Here is a 16,812-nt window from a genome sequence, read left to right on the forward strand (position 1 = left end):
GCCCCTCCCCTGCTGTCTCTCAAAAATAAATAAATGTTAAAAAAAAAAAAAAAAGAATTAGATTCCAAAGCATAATTTAGTCCCTAGAAAAGGAAAACTCTACAAATCGATTTTTTAAAAATTGCTAATGGCCCAACAGTAAAAATGGGCAAAGGTGATTCACAAAAGAGGAAATCCCAATGACCAATATGAAAACTGCTCAATCTCACGAGACATTAGGAAAAAAATGCAAATAAGATTGTTTACATCCATCATATTGTAAAAGCTAAAATGTCTGCAATGTTAAGTGCTGGAAAGGACATGAGTAACAGGCACTCGTATAATGCTGGCAAGACTGCAAACTGGTATAACCAGGTAAAGACAAAGGTAACTCATCACCCAGCAATTCTACGTAGCAATGTCCATGTCTCTAGGCATATATCCTAAAGAAATTCTTACATATGTATGTAAGGAGACATATAAAAGAATGTGCACTCCAGAAAAAAATTAGAAGCCACTTAAATTATCTTCAGATAATAAAACAGATAATTTTGGTATATTCACAAAATAGAATACTACGTAGTAAACAGAATTAACTGGTTCTCTATATACCAACATGACTAAATTTCAAATGCCATTTTAAATTTTAAAAATGCAGGTTGCAGAAGGAAAGATACAGTATGACACCATACACACAGAGTAAAACACACAAAATATATTACTTATGGGCACAAACATACATAAATGTGCACAGAAAGGATCTATACCAACTTTAGGAGAGTGGTTATTTCTGGAAAAGGGTAGTGGAATCCAAAGGAGAATCAAAAGGGATTCAATTCGATCTGCAATGTTTTATTTCTAAAAATTCAAGTTCTGAAACAAATATCACAATATGTTACCACTTAAATCTGGAAGGTGAGCATATGGATATATATGTTATTTTTCAGCATGCTTGAAATCTCTTAAAATGTATATAAATTATACTCGTTTGGGTGCATAGAACTTCTAGAAACAGTTATAGTCATGAAGGGAATATTTAGTTTCCACCATAAAAAGTTGGAAATTATAAGATTAAATCACTAGGAAACTGAAGGTAGTATAATGTAGACCTCAGAGCCCATTCAAGGGTATTAATATTAAAGTATGAAAAAGAATCTCATAAAGAGATTTTTACTGGTATGCCTGACTGGCTCAGTCAATAGAATAAGTGACTCTTGATCCCGGGGTTGTGAATTCAAGCCCCACATTGGGTGTAGAGATTAAAGAAATAAATCTTTAAAAAAATAATGGGGGGGCGCCTGGGTGGCGCAGTTGGTTAAGCGTCCGACTTCAGCCAGGTCACGATCTCGCGGTCCGGGAGTTCGAGCCCCGCGTCAGGCTCTGGGCTGATGGCTCAGAGCCTGGAGCCTGTTTCCGATTCTGTGTCTCCCTCTCTCTCTGCCCCTCCCCCGTTCATGCTCTGTCTCTCTCTGTCCCAAAAATAAATAAACGTTGAAAAAAAAAATTAAAAAAAAAAATAAATAAAAATAAGTAAAAAGCCTCAGAGAGAGAGAGAGATTTTTACCTGAGATACAATACCCAGAGTACAGATCCTTAAGAACTGCATTATAGCAAGTGTCTAGTGCATGGCCAATGCAGAGGTTTCTAAGGGTTCACTGTTCTGCCAATTCAAGAATTTTCAACACCACAATAATATACTTTCACCTTATGCCTCTGCACCTTCATTTAAATACTTGAAAAAATCCACCCATTTTAAGCATAAATTCCTCTGGTTTCAAAAAGGTATTTAATAGTGCTATAAAGACTTCCTTTTTGTTTTCTAAAATCTACAGCATTTGAAGATACTTTAAAAAATCTCCAGTAAAGTAACATACAAAAACAATAACTACTGCATGTAAGGCTGCACAAAGTTGATACACTTTAGATACCATGACTTTGATTTAGGAAACAAGACTACAAAACATTCTGTATTACTTGTTTTGACTTGTGGTATTGCACATAAGCTATCCCCAATTTACAAAAAGATGTTGTTCACTCACAAAAGGTTACCAATGGCTACAGTTCTAGACTAGGCTACAAAAGTTTCATCACTGTAGTAACTGATACTAATACTAAATACACTAGCCTGCCCTCATCAAAACCGATATTAGGTAAATTTTACCTCTAACATCTTTCTTTTTTTTTTTTTTTTTTTAATTTTTTTTTTTTTTAACGTTTATTCATTTCTGAGACAGAGACAGAGCATGAACGGGGGAGGGTCAGAGAGAGGGAGACACAGAATCTGAAACAGGCTCCAGGCTCTGAGCTGTCAGCACAGAGCCCGACGCGGGGCTCGAACTCACAGAACGTGAGATCATGACCTGAGCCGAAGTCGGACGCTCAACCGACTGAGCTACCCAGGCGCCCCTCTACACCTCTTTCAACTCCTAAGACAGTTCTCTCCCTTAGATTCCTATTTAACATCACCCTACTCCTATTTCTTCACAACAAATTACCTCAACTAGGTGTAAGAATTCATGAAGTGATCCATTGGATTTATTTGCATTAACGTAGGCGTATTTTCAGAAAGAGACTATGGAACCTCTGGCAAGTGAGATGTCTGGCAATTTTAAAAGACAGAGTACAAAAAGCCCGGGCGACGTGATAAGCCCTTCTACTTTTCTTTTCAGTAACTAGGTGGTGCTGATGGTATAAGAGGCCCAGAAGGCCACACCACTGGAGCAACTTTACTAAGGAGCCTCTGCCTACTCAGAGTCAGCTCTCCCAAGCAAGTAAGGCTGTATTTCAGATTCTTTCTTTCCTCTACTTCTGATTCCACGGTTCCAAAGAAGCTGTAGCATAAGAGTTCTGACAGACAGTGTGGAGGCCTGGGGCAGCGGTAGCCGTCTGTCTGTGGAGTTCGTTTATAAATAAGAGTCTGCCTTCAACGTAAGTAATAAGAATTGAACTGTAGAATCTGCTTTATTACCAGCAAAAATGTAAAACAGCCAAGAATAGTTACTACCTAATTGAATCGTTTTGAAAGGCCAAAGGAAACCAAGCAAGTTTAAATCGATTCATCATTTATTACAAAATGTATCCAACTTACAATTCCATATTTTTTTCATACAGTAAATATACTAAAAAAAAAAAAAAAAAAGTTAAAATTTTTCTTTTAGGTTCTTTGCCTTTCAAAATTTTTATTTTTTTAAGCAATCTCTACACCCAACCTGAGGTTTGAACTTACAACCCTGAGATCAAGAGTCACACACTCCACTGAATGAGCCAGCCAGGTGCCCCAAGGTTCTTTGCTTTTCAGATTAGGAGCTTCAAGATATTTTAGGATTAGTCAATTTCTGATGACCTAAATGCTATATACTGAATAACATCACACATTTCATTGTTAAGCCAATTTCCCAGATAAATTAAACACGATGCTGCCCTTTTTTGGCCAAAACAGCAGAGGACAAGATATACAGGTTACTAAAGCTACCAACAGCAACAATCAGTGATACAACAGGGGGAAAAAAAAACCAAAAACCACCTTCAATTACAAAGTGAATATAAATACCATCTACAAAATATCAGAATGTCAAAATTAAACTAACCAAAAGCAATAATTCAAAATAGCTTTTCCCCCCTAAAAAGGAAATTCAGAACCCATTTAAAAAGTATTACAACAAGGCTAACTCTATTTGCTAAACATCAATAGTTACTAGGAAATTATGATTATCACAAGATAGGAGACAGAGAGGGGCCAAAGATAGACAGGCCAATCAGATTTTCCAAAAGACAGAAGGTAGTTTTTGAAAATCAAACTTTGGCAGCAACCTCCAAAAGTTCTAGCTAAGGTGAATCTACTCTTCCCTATACCATTACAACTAAGTTGGTGAAGCAGGTAATAGTAACAAACAGAGCTGAATTCATACCTTGACCCTGCTTCTTGTGAAGCTGGCAAATTACTGAGCCTCTCTCTCTGAGTGAAACAATATTAATACTACCTAGCTTGCAGGTGGTTTTGTCAGAAGTAAACGAGATAGGTTTGTATTTAAGTGATAGCACCCAAGGTATCTTGATCTGCATCAGCCTAGAAGAAGGTCTCTAACAGCATGCTCACGGGTTATTTCTGACCCACCTCATTCTCCTTTTTAATAATGACTTGACTGTAGACACAGAAGTCATGATTTTAAAACCTACACGTGAAAACAAAATTGGCAGACAGAGCTGTGTTGCATAAAAGAATCGCAGAATCAAGAAGACCTTGAACAAGTAATAGGTAGGCCCTAACCCTCCAAAAAACTGAATTGTAAAGGGGATAAATGTAAGGTTTTATACTGAGGTTCAATAAACCAACTGCACAATACCTACAAGGGGATGGGAGAGCCAATTTAAAAAAAAAATTTTTTTAACGTTCATTTATCCTTGAAAGAAAGAGAGAGAGCACGCACGGGGGAGGGTCAGAGAGAGAGGGAGACAAAGAATCCGAAGCAGGCTCCAGGCTCATGAGAGTTTTAATTGACTGCAAGCTCATTATAAGCCAAGAGTGTGATTTACTGCAGAAAAAAGCGAATACGGGGTGCCTGGGTGGCTCAGTTGGTTAAGCGTCCAACTTTGGCTCAGGTCATGATCTTGTGGTTCGTGAGCTTGAGCCCCGCATCGGCTCTATGCTGACAGCTCAAAGCCTGGAACCTGCTTCAGATTCTCTGTCTCCCTGTCTCTCTGCCCCTCACCCACACATGCTCTGTCTCTCTCTGAAAAATAAATAGACATTAAAAAAAAAGTGAACACAATTTTATCCTGTATTAATAACACTAGTGTCCAGCTCAAGAGAATAAGAGTTCAGCACATTCTTCACTAATCATTGTGTTCTAGTTGGGGCACATTTTAGAAGAAACATTGGTAAAACAGCATTTCCAAAGGAAGGTAACCCAAATGATGAAGGGTTTGGAATAGAGAATATTTGAGGAATTGGAGATGTTTAATTTGCAAAAGAGAAAACCTGAGAGAATTTGTAACCTGTCTTAAAATATCAGAGGAGCTGTCACATGGAAAAGAAACTGTTTTCTTTAGTTCTATGTCTAAAGAGCAGAAATCATATCTATCTAAAAATTACATGGAACTCCATACAAAAAAGGCCTAACATGACACTAAAATGGGCTAGCTTTAATGGTCTGCACTCTCTATTGGTAGAGTATTCACACACAGATTAGGTTAAATTCATTCTAAATTTATTTATTTATTTTGGGGCGGGGGGGGGGGGTGGGGGGGGGAGGAGAGTGCACGTGTGCAGGGGGTAGCAGGAAGCGCCAGAGAAAGAGGGAGAGAGAGAATCCCAAGCAGGATCCCTGCTGTCAGCGTGGAGCTCGACAGGGGGCTCGAATTCACAAACTGTGAGTTTTAGCTCATGATCAGAGCCGAAACCAAGAGTTCAGACACTTACCTGACTGAGCCACCCAGGCTAGATGAGACTCGTTTTAATTTTTTTTTTTTTTTAACAATTATTTATGAGACAGAGAGTGAATGGGGTAGGGGCAGAGAGAAGAGACACAGAATCTGAAGCAGGCTCCTGGCTCTGAGCTGTCAGCAGAGCCCAACGCAGGGCTTGAACTCAGAAACCATGAGATCATGACCTGAGCCGAAGTCAGAGGCTTAACCGACTGAGCCACCTGGCACCCCTAGGCTCAATTTAAACAAAAATGTGGGGCGCCTAGGTGGCTCAGTCGGTTAAGCCTCTGACTGCGGCTCAGGTCATGATCTCATGGTTTGTGGGTTCGAGCCCCGTGTCAGGCCCTGTGCTAACAGCTCGGAGCCTGGAGTCTGCTTCTGATTCTGTGTCTCCCCCTCTCTCTACCCCGCCTATGCTCATGCTGTCTCTCTCTCTCAGTAATAAATAAACATTAAAAAATAAATTAAAAAATAAATAAACAAAAATGTATTGAGCTCCTAGGTCCCAGGCAGTGTGCAAAGCACAGATGATGATGGTAAAAAACTAACATGGCCTCTTCTTTCATGGAAGATAAATAGTAAAGGCAAATAATCACATCAACATATTTAAAATGACAAACAGCTGGGGCGACTGGATGGCTCAGTAGGTTAAGCGTCTGACTTCAGCTCAGGTCACAATATCACGGTTTCATGGGTTTCAGCCTTGCATAGGGCTCTGTGCTGACAGCTCGGAGCCTGCAGCCTGCTTCAGATTATGCGTCTCCCTCTCTCTGCCCCTTCCCCACTCGTGCTCTGTCTCTCTCTTTCTCTCTCTCTCTCAAAAAATAAATAAACATTTAAAAAATTGTAAATCACCGTTAAATCTCTAACGAAAGGCATACAGTTGTTCAAAGGCATGTAACAAAGGATCCTGACTTGTGTGGGATCAGAACACGCTTCTCTCGAGTACATGAGTGATCTATGAGTAGGAGGTAAATGGTTGGGAACAGAACATTACAAAGAAAGGAAACAGCACATGCAAAGACCTTGTGGTAAGAAAAACTACTAAAGTTCAAGGAACTGAATTCTTATATAACCTGAGCAGAGAGAGTAAGAGAATGAGTACAGAGAAGCAGGAGTGGAACCACAAAGAGCCTTAAAGGCCCAGTTCGGATTTGATGTTCTCCCAAAAGTAACTCGATGCTACTGAGGTAGGGGTTTAAGTAGCAACAGGCACGGGAGGAAATAATCAATGTGGAAAATGTTGTAAAGAGACCTCTAGCGAGCTTTCCAAAGTAGTCCAGACCACAAATGATGGTAGTTTGGGGAAATGAGGTGGAAATGAAGATGTAGAGAGGTGGACAGATTGAAGAGATTTTTAGGATATGTTAAAATGATGGAACCCACATGACCATTCCAGTGGCTTCTTTGGGTATAGTTTAAAGCAGCAATGCCCAAGACAGATTCTTTGGCCCTAATAATACCCTTTTTTGTGAGGGGCTGGGGTGGGGAGCGCGCGGGGCGCAGAACAGAACTCAGTGATGAATTTTACAGCGGGGCAGACGATGTGAGGGGAGAGAGGCGGTATGAAGGATGACCATGACCGCCACCATCACCACCCCACCCCACCCTGGTTTCCAGCTTATGTAAGTGCACGGAAGGTGGTGCCATTCACTGAAATAGAAAACAGAGAAAGTACTAATTAGGTGGGTTTAGATTTGAACAGTAGACTTTGAGATGCCTTGGTTTTAAATAGGCAGTCCGGCATATTGATCTGGAACTTAAAGGATAAGTCTGGACTGGGAGTAAAATACTGAGCATCGTGGGCATAGAAGGGTAGGTGAAGAGAATGCCTGAAGAGAAAACGGAGTGAGAAGACAGCCTTGAGGAATATCTGCATTGAATAACAGGGTAGAGGAGGGTGAGTCTGCAAAAGAGAGGTCTGAGTAAAAACCGGAGCAAGGCTGCACAGAAGCCATGGGAAGAGCGTTTTCCATGGAGGCAATGGGCAACGATGGCAAATGCTGTGGAGACAGCAAGTCAGACAAAGAACTGAAAATGTCAATTAAGTTTAGGGACACATTTCAGTAGAATGATAGGGCCAGAAATCAGACTGCAGTGGGCGGGCTGAGGGGTAGGAAAGTGGTAAACAAATGGGAGACAATAAATGTACACAACTCTATCAAAATTTCTGGCTGAAAAGTGGGAAGAGACAACGGGACAGCTGTGGGGGTGAAGGGAGGGTTTGTCTTAAGATGGGAGAAGCTTAAGCATGTTAAGAGGGAACAGGTGAATACACAGGAGTAGGGTGTCTTAGGTGGGAAAAGAGAATCTGAAGCACGGGTGGATAGATAAAAGGAGAGACTATGGGAAAAAGGAAGAGGAAGAGGTCAAATTAAATGACCTTTAAGGTCTCTTCTCACTCCATAATCTCACGATTTACAATTCCTTTTAGATTGGACATTTGTATGCATGCATAAATCTATGCAAACTTGTTCAAATATTCCGGTATAAATAAATCAGTCAAGCACATCCTTATCCCCAGTGACGCAGTTAATGTCCCCAGGATGATGACCAGTGTCATCTCTGGGCAGGATCCATCCCTCAGAGGGCTTTCAGCTCAACGCACTCTGCAGTACAGCACAGTACCAGCCCTACCTCCCCTTGCCAAACCCATACTACACCGCGATCTTAGGAGGCTCAAGGAGGAAGTAAAATTTAAAACCCTGAAACTACCACATATTCTGCTGCATTCAAAGCGACTGTCATTCATAAAAACAAGCCGCGACACCCCCAATGCATCCCTATTCCAAGCTAAAGACATTCCTGCCTGATCCGACAGTGACAGGTCCCCTAGATGGCTGGGCTTTAACACTAAAAGTCATTTGCACCCCCTCCTCCTCTCCTAAGACCTTTCACTCTAAGGCAGAAATGGGTCCCTAATGTTCCTTCCCAAAGCCCTCTCCCCAACGCAGCAGACGGATCCCCCGCAGTTATTTCAGCGGCTGTACCTAATAAGCCCTCGCAAGGGGGTGCGGAGAAACCCCCAGAGCCGGTCCGACGGGGCTGGGACGGCCACAACCCTGCGGTTGCCTTGGGGGACGCGGGTAACAAGCCCCAAGGGATGGGAAGGGAGAATTAAGGGAGACCCAGGAGACCGGGGTGGGTAGTGAGGGGGGTCACCTCCCCTAGAGCTTCCTTAGAGAGATGGAGTTTCCGAGGAGGGCTAATCCCCTGCCGCCGCTCCCCCTTCTCACCCGCATGCCCTTCTCCGGCTTGCCGCCCCCTCCAATTTCCCATTTGCTCGGACTCACTCCCCCTCCCCTGGAGCCGGCTGGACCTCGGAGTACCCGCGAGCCCGGCACCCCCGCCTCGAGCCGTAGCTCCGGGGCCGGCACTCACCCGGCCCGCCATCTTCGCGGACACGTCCGGCTCGGCGACTGCAGCTGGGCGCTCAGTAAAGCCCGCCCCCGCCGCGCGCGCGCGCGCGCGCCCGCCGCCCGCCCTCGCGCAGGCGCGCAGCCGCCTTGAGGCCGCGCGCGCGCCCGGCCACGTCCCTGGCGTCCCCGCCCCGCAGGGCGCGTGCGAGCTCCGGGGCCGCCTGGGGAGGGCGGGGCGGTGACGCCATCTTGAGCGCGAGCGGTGGGTGCAGTGACTTGGTTTTTTCGAGTGCCTGTCCCCGGGCGACTTCTCAAAGGCTTCTTTTGCGAATCTTGTCCCATCTGGCCGTTTGCGCTGGACTTTGTAGCAAGGCCTTTGCTGCTTTAATTACTTAGCCTTGTTTCTCTTTGCCCGTTGCCGCTTGCCCAGGAACGGCCTTTCTGCTTCCAGACCCACTGAAATGTGAAAAGGTGCTTAAGAGCGCCCGACACGGGTACAGTTGGTTCTGAATTCAAGTTCTTAATTCAAGCTTTTCTCTGTAGGCGAGCTTGTTTACCTAGCTCCTGGAGATTATCAGCGTTGGCCTTTATATTTAGCTTATGTGTAGCCTGGAAAACGCAGTATTTTCATCAGTTTTGAAAGTGAATTGTGATTATTTCTAGAACTTTCTCTTCTATATTTTTAACTTCACTATTAAGTATATTTATTTATAAAGGTAGTGTTTTTAGCAATCTTTGTCATTCCCCAGGGTTGTTTCACTTTAGACCCTAGGGTAGAATTTGAGTGAAATATGCCGTAAACTCATCCATTTTTTACGTCGATGTAGCCACTATACTATTTCCTCACTGGAATCTCAGAATAGAGGATAATAGGGGCGCCTAGAGGCTCAGCCAATAGCGTGTGTGATTCTTGATCTCGGGGTCGTGAGTTCAAGCCCCACATTGGGCATGGAGCCTGCTTAGAAAGAATTAAAAAAAAAAAAAAAAAAAAAAAGACGACTAGGGGACAATAATAGGATAAATAATAGTAACAGCAGCAGCGCTATGCAAGAAGGTTGAGATTCTGCCTAACAGTTTTCTTGATGCTTTTATTGCCCTTGCCCCTGCTAGCTTAAATTTTCTCCATATTTACACAAGACAAGGAGAAACAACAGAATTTGTTATCTTTCATTTCTCACAGATGATTAGGAAAAAAAAAAAAGTTTTTCCAACATGAGCCAAGGAAAAAAATTAGAAGAGCTGGGCTTGCTTAGTGGTTTAAAATTGAGAATAAAAATGAGCAAGTGACCTGAAGGCAGGCCAGGGACAGAAGTAAAAAGATCAGTTTTATAAACTCTCACACTGTACCTGAGAACCATCCTGCTTTATTGAACAAATCAGATGTTAGCTAGATCATCAGTGAGTCAGAGTTTATCAGGGAAGACAACTGGTTGAACTCTGATCTATTAACCTGCAAAAACTACATAAATAATCAGAATGAACTGGGGAGACTGGAGGCTTGGTTTCTTATCCCTATTCTTTCTCTGCCAACTCACTTGCCATATCCCTTAACCTCTCTGAGCCCCAGTTTCCTTACTGTCTTCACAAAGTGAGAGGTATAATTAGATGAGCTTCACGGTTGTGTCTTACATTTTTTGATACTTTGAATTTGACTCGCTGCATCAAAAAGATTTACCAAACGGATCCAGAAGATGACAGTGGTTCTCAGTCCAATGACCTCCTGTGATTTTCAAGGCCAGAGAGTAATGCACATATATTTATACTGCTGGTTTGTTACTGAGTAAAATAGATTGTAAGGGAAAATGTGTTTAATGTGTCCAACGAGGAGGAACACTTTCCACCTAGGAAAGATAGGCCTCCTTGTTGGGTTCCAATGTGTCTCCTTAGAGCATGTATACCCGTGATAAGCAGTCCTATGTAGCATCTCACAAGTGGTATAAATTCAAGAGTCATGTGCACAATCCTGCAGGTCGGTGTACCAAAGAAGCTCTCGGGAAACATGAGCTCTTGTCCTTAAGGTGCTTAGTATCCAGCTGGAGCAAAAGGATTCTGAGACCTTGCTCCAAGCTGTCTCCGTGTCTGTGCTTCCTGTCTGTGCCTTGCTCTGATATTCAAGGTTATCTTAGATCTAGTGGAGCTGATTCTGCAACACCTTTGAGCAATCCTTACAGAGATAGTCAATAGACAATAAATATTGTGCTGCCCCAAATCCATGTCCCCCTTTCCTAGTCACAGTTCTTCCAGCTCATGCAGCTTGGAAATATTGTCAGACAAAGTGCCCTGCCATCCCCTGGCCCAGGAGGGAGCACAGAACCCAAGCTCCATCGGTCAGATGCTGTCTCTCCCCGAGCAAATGCAATCGTGACTATCCTGAGGAAGAAAGAAAACAGTGGATTTACTGCAATGGTGTCACCTTGAAAAGACCATTCCTGAATTATCTAGACCCCTGGAGTTTATCCGGGCTTCTGTCTTAGGCAAAATCTGGCTGTTCCCCTTTGTCTTCATTTGTGTGTGTGTGGTCACTTTCCTTTTCCTTTCCCTTCCTCAAAAAAAATACTTCCCTCAGCTCTTCGTTAATCCTAAAACCTTTTTAACAAGCTTTCCTTTTACAATGAGAAAATAGGTAAGACAGCTAACAATGATTTAAATTTATCCTTCTTTTGGGGCGCCTGGGTGACTCAGTCAGTTAAGTATCTGACTTCAGCTCAGGTCATGATCTCATGGCTTGTGAGTTCAAGCCCCACATCGGGCTTTGTGCTGATGGCTCAGAGCCTAGAGCCTGCTTTGAATTCTGTGTTTCTGTCTGTCTCTGCCCCTTCCCTGCTCATGTTCTGTCTCTGTCTCCCTCTCTTTCTCAGAAGTAAATAAATGTTTAAAAAATTTAAAAATAATAATAAATAAAATAAATTTAACCTTCTTTTTAAAAATGCCCAACATGGGGCTCGAACTCATGGCCCTGAGATCAGAAGTCACGTGCCCTAGTGACTGAGCCAGCTTGGCATCCCTAAATTCATCCTAAAGTATAAATGACTGACATCATTTTCTAAGGGCTGGAGGGTGTTTTAGGGGAACCAGGAGGTGGATGAGGTGAGACTAGGGATAGAGCCGGAGAGGAAAGGGGTAGTAGGTACCTCAAATGAGAGTGCGAAAGATAATGACCTAGTAAGGAATTGGATATAGCAGTATCTAGGATAAAGTAGCAGTGAATAGTGGGAAGTGGGTAGTGAGGATTTGATCAAGATCAGTTCTTGTTGAACATAGCTACTGGGTGACTCCGTGTGATGGCCAATTTTATGTATCAGTTTGGCTGGGTCACAGTGCCCAGATACTTGGTCAAACATTATGCAGCATGTTTTTCCACGAGGATATTTTTAGATGAGATTTACATTTAAACCCATGGATTGTGAGTAAAGTAGATTGCTCTCCATAATGTGGGTGGGCCGCATCTAACCAGCCAAAGGCCTGAATTGACTAAAAGGCTGATCTTTTTGGAGCAACAAGAAATTTTCCAGCAGACTGCCTTTTGAATTCATCAGCAATATCACATCATCTTGGTTCCAGCACGCTGCCTTTAGACTTGAACTGCAACTCTTTCCTGAATCTCCAGCTTGCCAGCCTCCCTTATCAAATTTTTGGACTCCCTAAGCTTCCACAACTGCATGAGCCAATAAATCTTTTTATTTTATATGGATACATATTATATATTTAATCTCAATATATATCCATTGAGTCTGTTTCTCTGGAGAACCCTGACCTGGTTACATAGACATTTTGGTTTAACAGTCGTGACAGTTTAACTGGGGGAAAAAATTTCTTCTGTGTTTTGAAGAATGAGGGCAATAGTAAACAACATAGAAGTGAACTGATTCAGTGTCATCTAGTTTATTTAATAAAGCAGTGCAGCTTTTTGCCACTTGCCATGTTACCCAGAATGAAACTACCTTTTGCTTGCGGAAACTCTAGGGTTAAACGAATGATGGGGGGGGAGAGAAAGGTGTTTTAGTCACTTTAAGGCGTGGGTTTCAATGATCTTCCAGTAAGACTGCATGCAGGTGTTTCAGAAAACAGTGCTATGCAGTGAATTCGCCACTGCATTGTAGATGTCAGAGAGCATCCTCCAGTGGCCGTGTGTATGTGAGTGACAAGGAGCTGCCCACCCCTCTTGTAGAAGATATCATTGTAAAGCAAATAAAAGCGGTCTCCAGAGGCCCTTTTATACCCTTCCCTCTGCACCCCCTCCTCTCTTTCCCAAGTTCTTCCAGCATTAGTAACCTAATATATCACTCCTCCCAGAAGTATATGCAATTTAAGAGAATATTGCTGGGAGAGCGATGCCTTCCCTAAGGAAACAAATCGCTACTGGTGAAATTTCAAAAATTGTGACATCTCTCTGTATGTGGATAATAATCCTTATTCTTGCCCCTCCAATCATAACCCACAGGTCAGCCACCCATGCCCTAAGCTTAAGGGAGCCTTGCTGAAAATTTCATTTTACAGCCCCATCATTGCCAGTTTTAGGAAAATGGAGTTGCCATCTGTTTGTTTTCTGTCAGAGAAACCTATTTTCCAAAATGATGGATAAGGCCAGGGGACGGAGCAAAATGAGGAAACGATATGGAATTTTTAAAGAAAGGAAGACTAGCTGATACAATGCAGCATTCTAGCTGCAGTCAGATTTTTTGTTGTTGGGCTTTTTGTTTTTTGGGTTTTTTTTTTTTGCCTTCTGGGTTTTGTTTTGTTTTTGTTTGTTTTGTTTGTTTGTTTGTTTGTTTATGAATAGGTCTTTTCTCTTTGGAGGATCAAGGACAAACACCTATAGTCACAAAAATCAATTTGTTCTGGAAAGTCTGAGTGGGCAGGAGTGATGATAGAATCCTCCATGGAAGGGAATGAACGTTGCTATGGAAACCAGATGATCCTTCAGTGCAAGCCCCAAAGCGCTTGCTGGGCTGCCTAACCCTGCATATTAATATTGTGGGTCTGAAGAGCTGCTTGCACCTCTTTGAAAAGAAATTATTCAGAGATTGGTCTTTTTTTTTTTTTTTTTAAGTTTTATTATTTATTTATTTATTTATTTTTAATTTTTATTTTTTTGAGAGAGAGAGAGAGCGGGAGTGTGTGCACAAGCAGGAGAGGGGCAGAGAGAAGGAGAGACAGAATCCCAAGCAGGCTCCGCAGCATCAGTGCAGATCCCTACAGAGGGTTCGAACTCACGAACTGTGAGATCATGACCTGAGCTGAGATCAAGAGTCTGACACTTACTCGATTGTGCCACCCAGGCGCCCCCAGATATGAGCTTTCACGCATTTTGAGAAAAGGGGATCAGAGTCTTCTGGGAAGGCTGAGTTGCCTGAAATCTTAAGACACTAGAGGCCCACAAACTGCAGCTCACTGGGCTTGGCAATACTGGCTATCTGGCGGTTCTCAGGAAGGCTTTAGAGAAAAAGTGAAGGTGTGTCTTAAGGTTTCTCCTAAGAATTAATTTTCTGGAGGGCTGTTCCTAGGGCAAGGAACAGGTACAGCAGGGTTTTTCAAGAGAGGGAGAAGACATCTCTTGAGCAGAAGTGTGACCAGAATAGAGGGCTAAGGGGGCGCCTGGCTGGCTCAGTAGGTAGAGCATGTGACACTTGATCTTAGGGTCATGAGTTTGAGCCCCATGTTGGGCATAAATAAATAATAATAAAGAATAGAGGGATAAGTTTAGTGATACTTGGGGAAAGGCGATGTGGGTATCTTATGTGAGATTTAGACTCTCTGAACTTAAATGTTTGCATGTGAGAATTAGATAAGATAATTATCACACAGTACCTGACACATTTAGTACCAGATCCAGCAATTACGCAGCAGGTAACTAACCACCACTACCAAGAATACTATACTACTGGTAACGCTGTTAACTAATCTTAAAGTCTAACTTAGAGAAGGAAAGCTGTCTCCAAATAAAATGTTTCTCAGGGTGAAAGGATCTCCCAAGAGCACTCTGTACTTCCCATGCTGTACAAATAACCTTCTATTGACATGTGATCTTTTCTATTAACAAAAAGCCCCCGGGGTGCCTGAGTGGCTCAGTGGGTTGAGCTTGGGCGGCCGACTTTGGCTCAGGTCACGATCTCACAGTTCATGGGTTTGAGCCCCACATCAGGCTCTGGGCCCACCGCTTAGAGCCTGAAGCCTGCTTTGGATTCTGTGCCTCCCTCTCTCTCTGCCCCTCCCCCACTTGCGCGCGCGCGCTCTCTCTCTTTCTCTCAAAAATAAATAAACATTAAAAAAAATTTAAAAAATAAAAACCAGTCAACATCACTTACAGTAGCAATTTATTTATTGGATCACCACAATTGAGCTGGATGAACCTCCCCTGAACAGTTACCATGATCTCAATTAAACCTTCTTCCTAATTGTCAGTTTTGTATTTAAAAAAAAAAAGTTGAGTTTTGCCCTCTGAAATCAGTATTTTCTCTAGATCACTTAAAATCACAACCTTGTCTCCTGAATACACTTACTAGCAAATTAGAGCTGTTTTCTTCTAGCCCCTCTCCCACACATTCCCCATGCATATCATAATAAAAAATACATGAAACATATATGTGTGTATAAAAAACACATATAAAAAGATAAAACATAAATATGTGTGTATGTATATAAAACATGTCTCTGTGTTAATGTGTGAATCTATATATGGTTGTAATCCTTTAATAATTGAGTGCCATGTGGACAGGGACTTTGTTTTATTCACAGGCATAATGCAGATATTGGGAAAATAATGCGTATTCTCAGGTCGGTAGGGGTGGAGGGATAAAGTCTCATTATTATTAGCTCCAACATTCCTTCTGTAGGCATAAACAATGGTAGATAAAAAGCTTTTTGCTATTTCATCCTTTTTTCACGTTATGAGGAATCCATTTAAGCAACCTTATAGATGCTGGCAAAACAGTTTTGCATCTTTGACTTGAAAGTCAGCAGAAAGACATGAATAGATGTAGTAGATGAAATACAAGTATTAGTAAACATTTGGGAAAAAACAAGTAATCAAAGAAATGAAAATGAAACCAACATGAGATCCTTTTTTTGGTGGTTATCAAATTAGCAAACAAAACACATTAAAAAGAGCTTACCAAATGATGAAGTAAGCACTGTTTTCACTTGGTTGATGGGAATGTTCGTTTGTACAGTCTACTCAGAATACAATTTGGCTGTGTAATTGTTATCAAGACTTAAACAACTTCATGTTTTGACCCAGTGATTCCACTTTTGGACTTCTTTCCTGAAAAAAAATAGCAAGGAATGCTGGGCGGGGGGGGGGGGGGGGGGGGGGGGGAAGTTCACCGCAACATTATTCACATAGAAAAACTTAAACGCAATCTAAATGTTGAACTCCTTGAAAATGATTAAATAAATCAGGGTATATCTGTATGATGGAATATCACACAGCTATCAGAAATGTTAAAATATTGGGGCGCCTGGGTGACTCAGTGGGTTGAGCATCCGACTTCAGCTCAGGTCATGATCTCATGGTTCATGAGTTCAAGACCCAAATCCGGCTCTGTGCTGACAGCTCAGAGCCTGGAGCCTGCTTTAGATTCTGTGTCTCCCTCTCTCTCTCTGCCTCTCCCCTGCTCGCATTCTATCTTTCTCTTTCTCTCAAAAATGAATAAACATTAAAAAAAATTTTAAGAAATGTTAGAATGTTAAGTAATGTGGAAAATGTTCAGATTAAAATGCTAACTGGGAAAAAACCCAAGTTTTATGTATTCCTAATCTGAACTATGTAAAAATTGCACAGAAGAATGTCTGGAAAGAAGTAATTGAAAATATATCAGTGATTGCCTCTAAGTGATAGAATGATGGGTAATTTTTTTCTTTTCTCTTCCCCTTCCTCCTTTTCTTCCTCTCTGGTGAGGAATGCCATTTTTCATGTATTTTTAAAAGCAACTTTGTATAAGTTTTTTATAGTCAGAAAAAATGTTTAAGGAGTCATGTAGAAAAACCTCCTATATGTTTACTTTCATATGTACAATCACTGTGACCAGGACAGAAAGTATTTCCCTAAAAA

General features: G+C 42.0%; 1 protein-coding gene across 1 annotated transcript in view; it reads right to left on the bottom strand.

The window, feature by feature from the left end:
- NSF (N-ethylmaleimide sensitive factor, vesicle fusing ATPase) overlaps nucleotides 1-8,884 on the bottom strand; it is a 149,827-nt gene extending 140,943 nt beyond the window's left edge. Inside the window, exon 1 of the mRNA XM_047833305.1 lies at nucleotides 8,785-8,884. Within this exon, the coding sequence (XP_047689261.1) occupies nucleotides 8,785-8,796 (12 nt within the window). The 5' untranslated portion in view covers nucleotides 8,797-8,884. The remainder of the gene's footprint in view (nucleotides 1-8,784) is intronic.
- Nucleotides 8,885-16,812: the final 7,928 nt, after the last annotated feature.

The sequence above is a fragment of the Prionailurus viverrinus genome, chromosome E1, assembly GCF_022837055.1.
Source record: "Prionailurus viverrinus isolate Anna chromosome E1, UM_Priviv_1.0, whole genome shotgun sequence".
NCBI classification, from domain to species: Eukaryota; Metazoa; Chordata; class Mammalia; order Carnivora; family Felidae; genus Prionailurus; species Prionailurus viverrinus.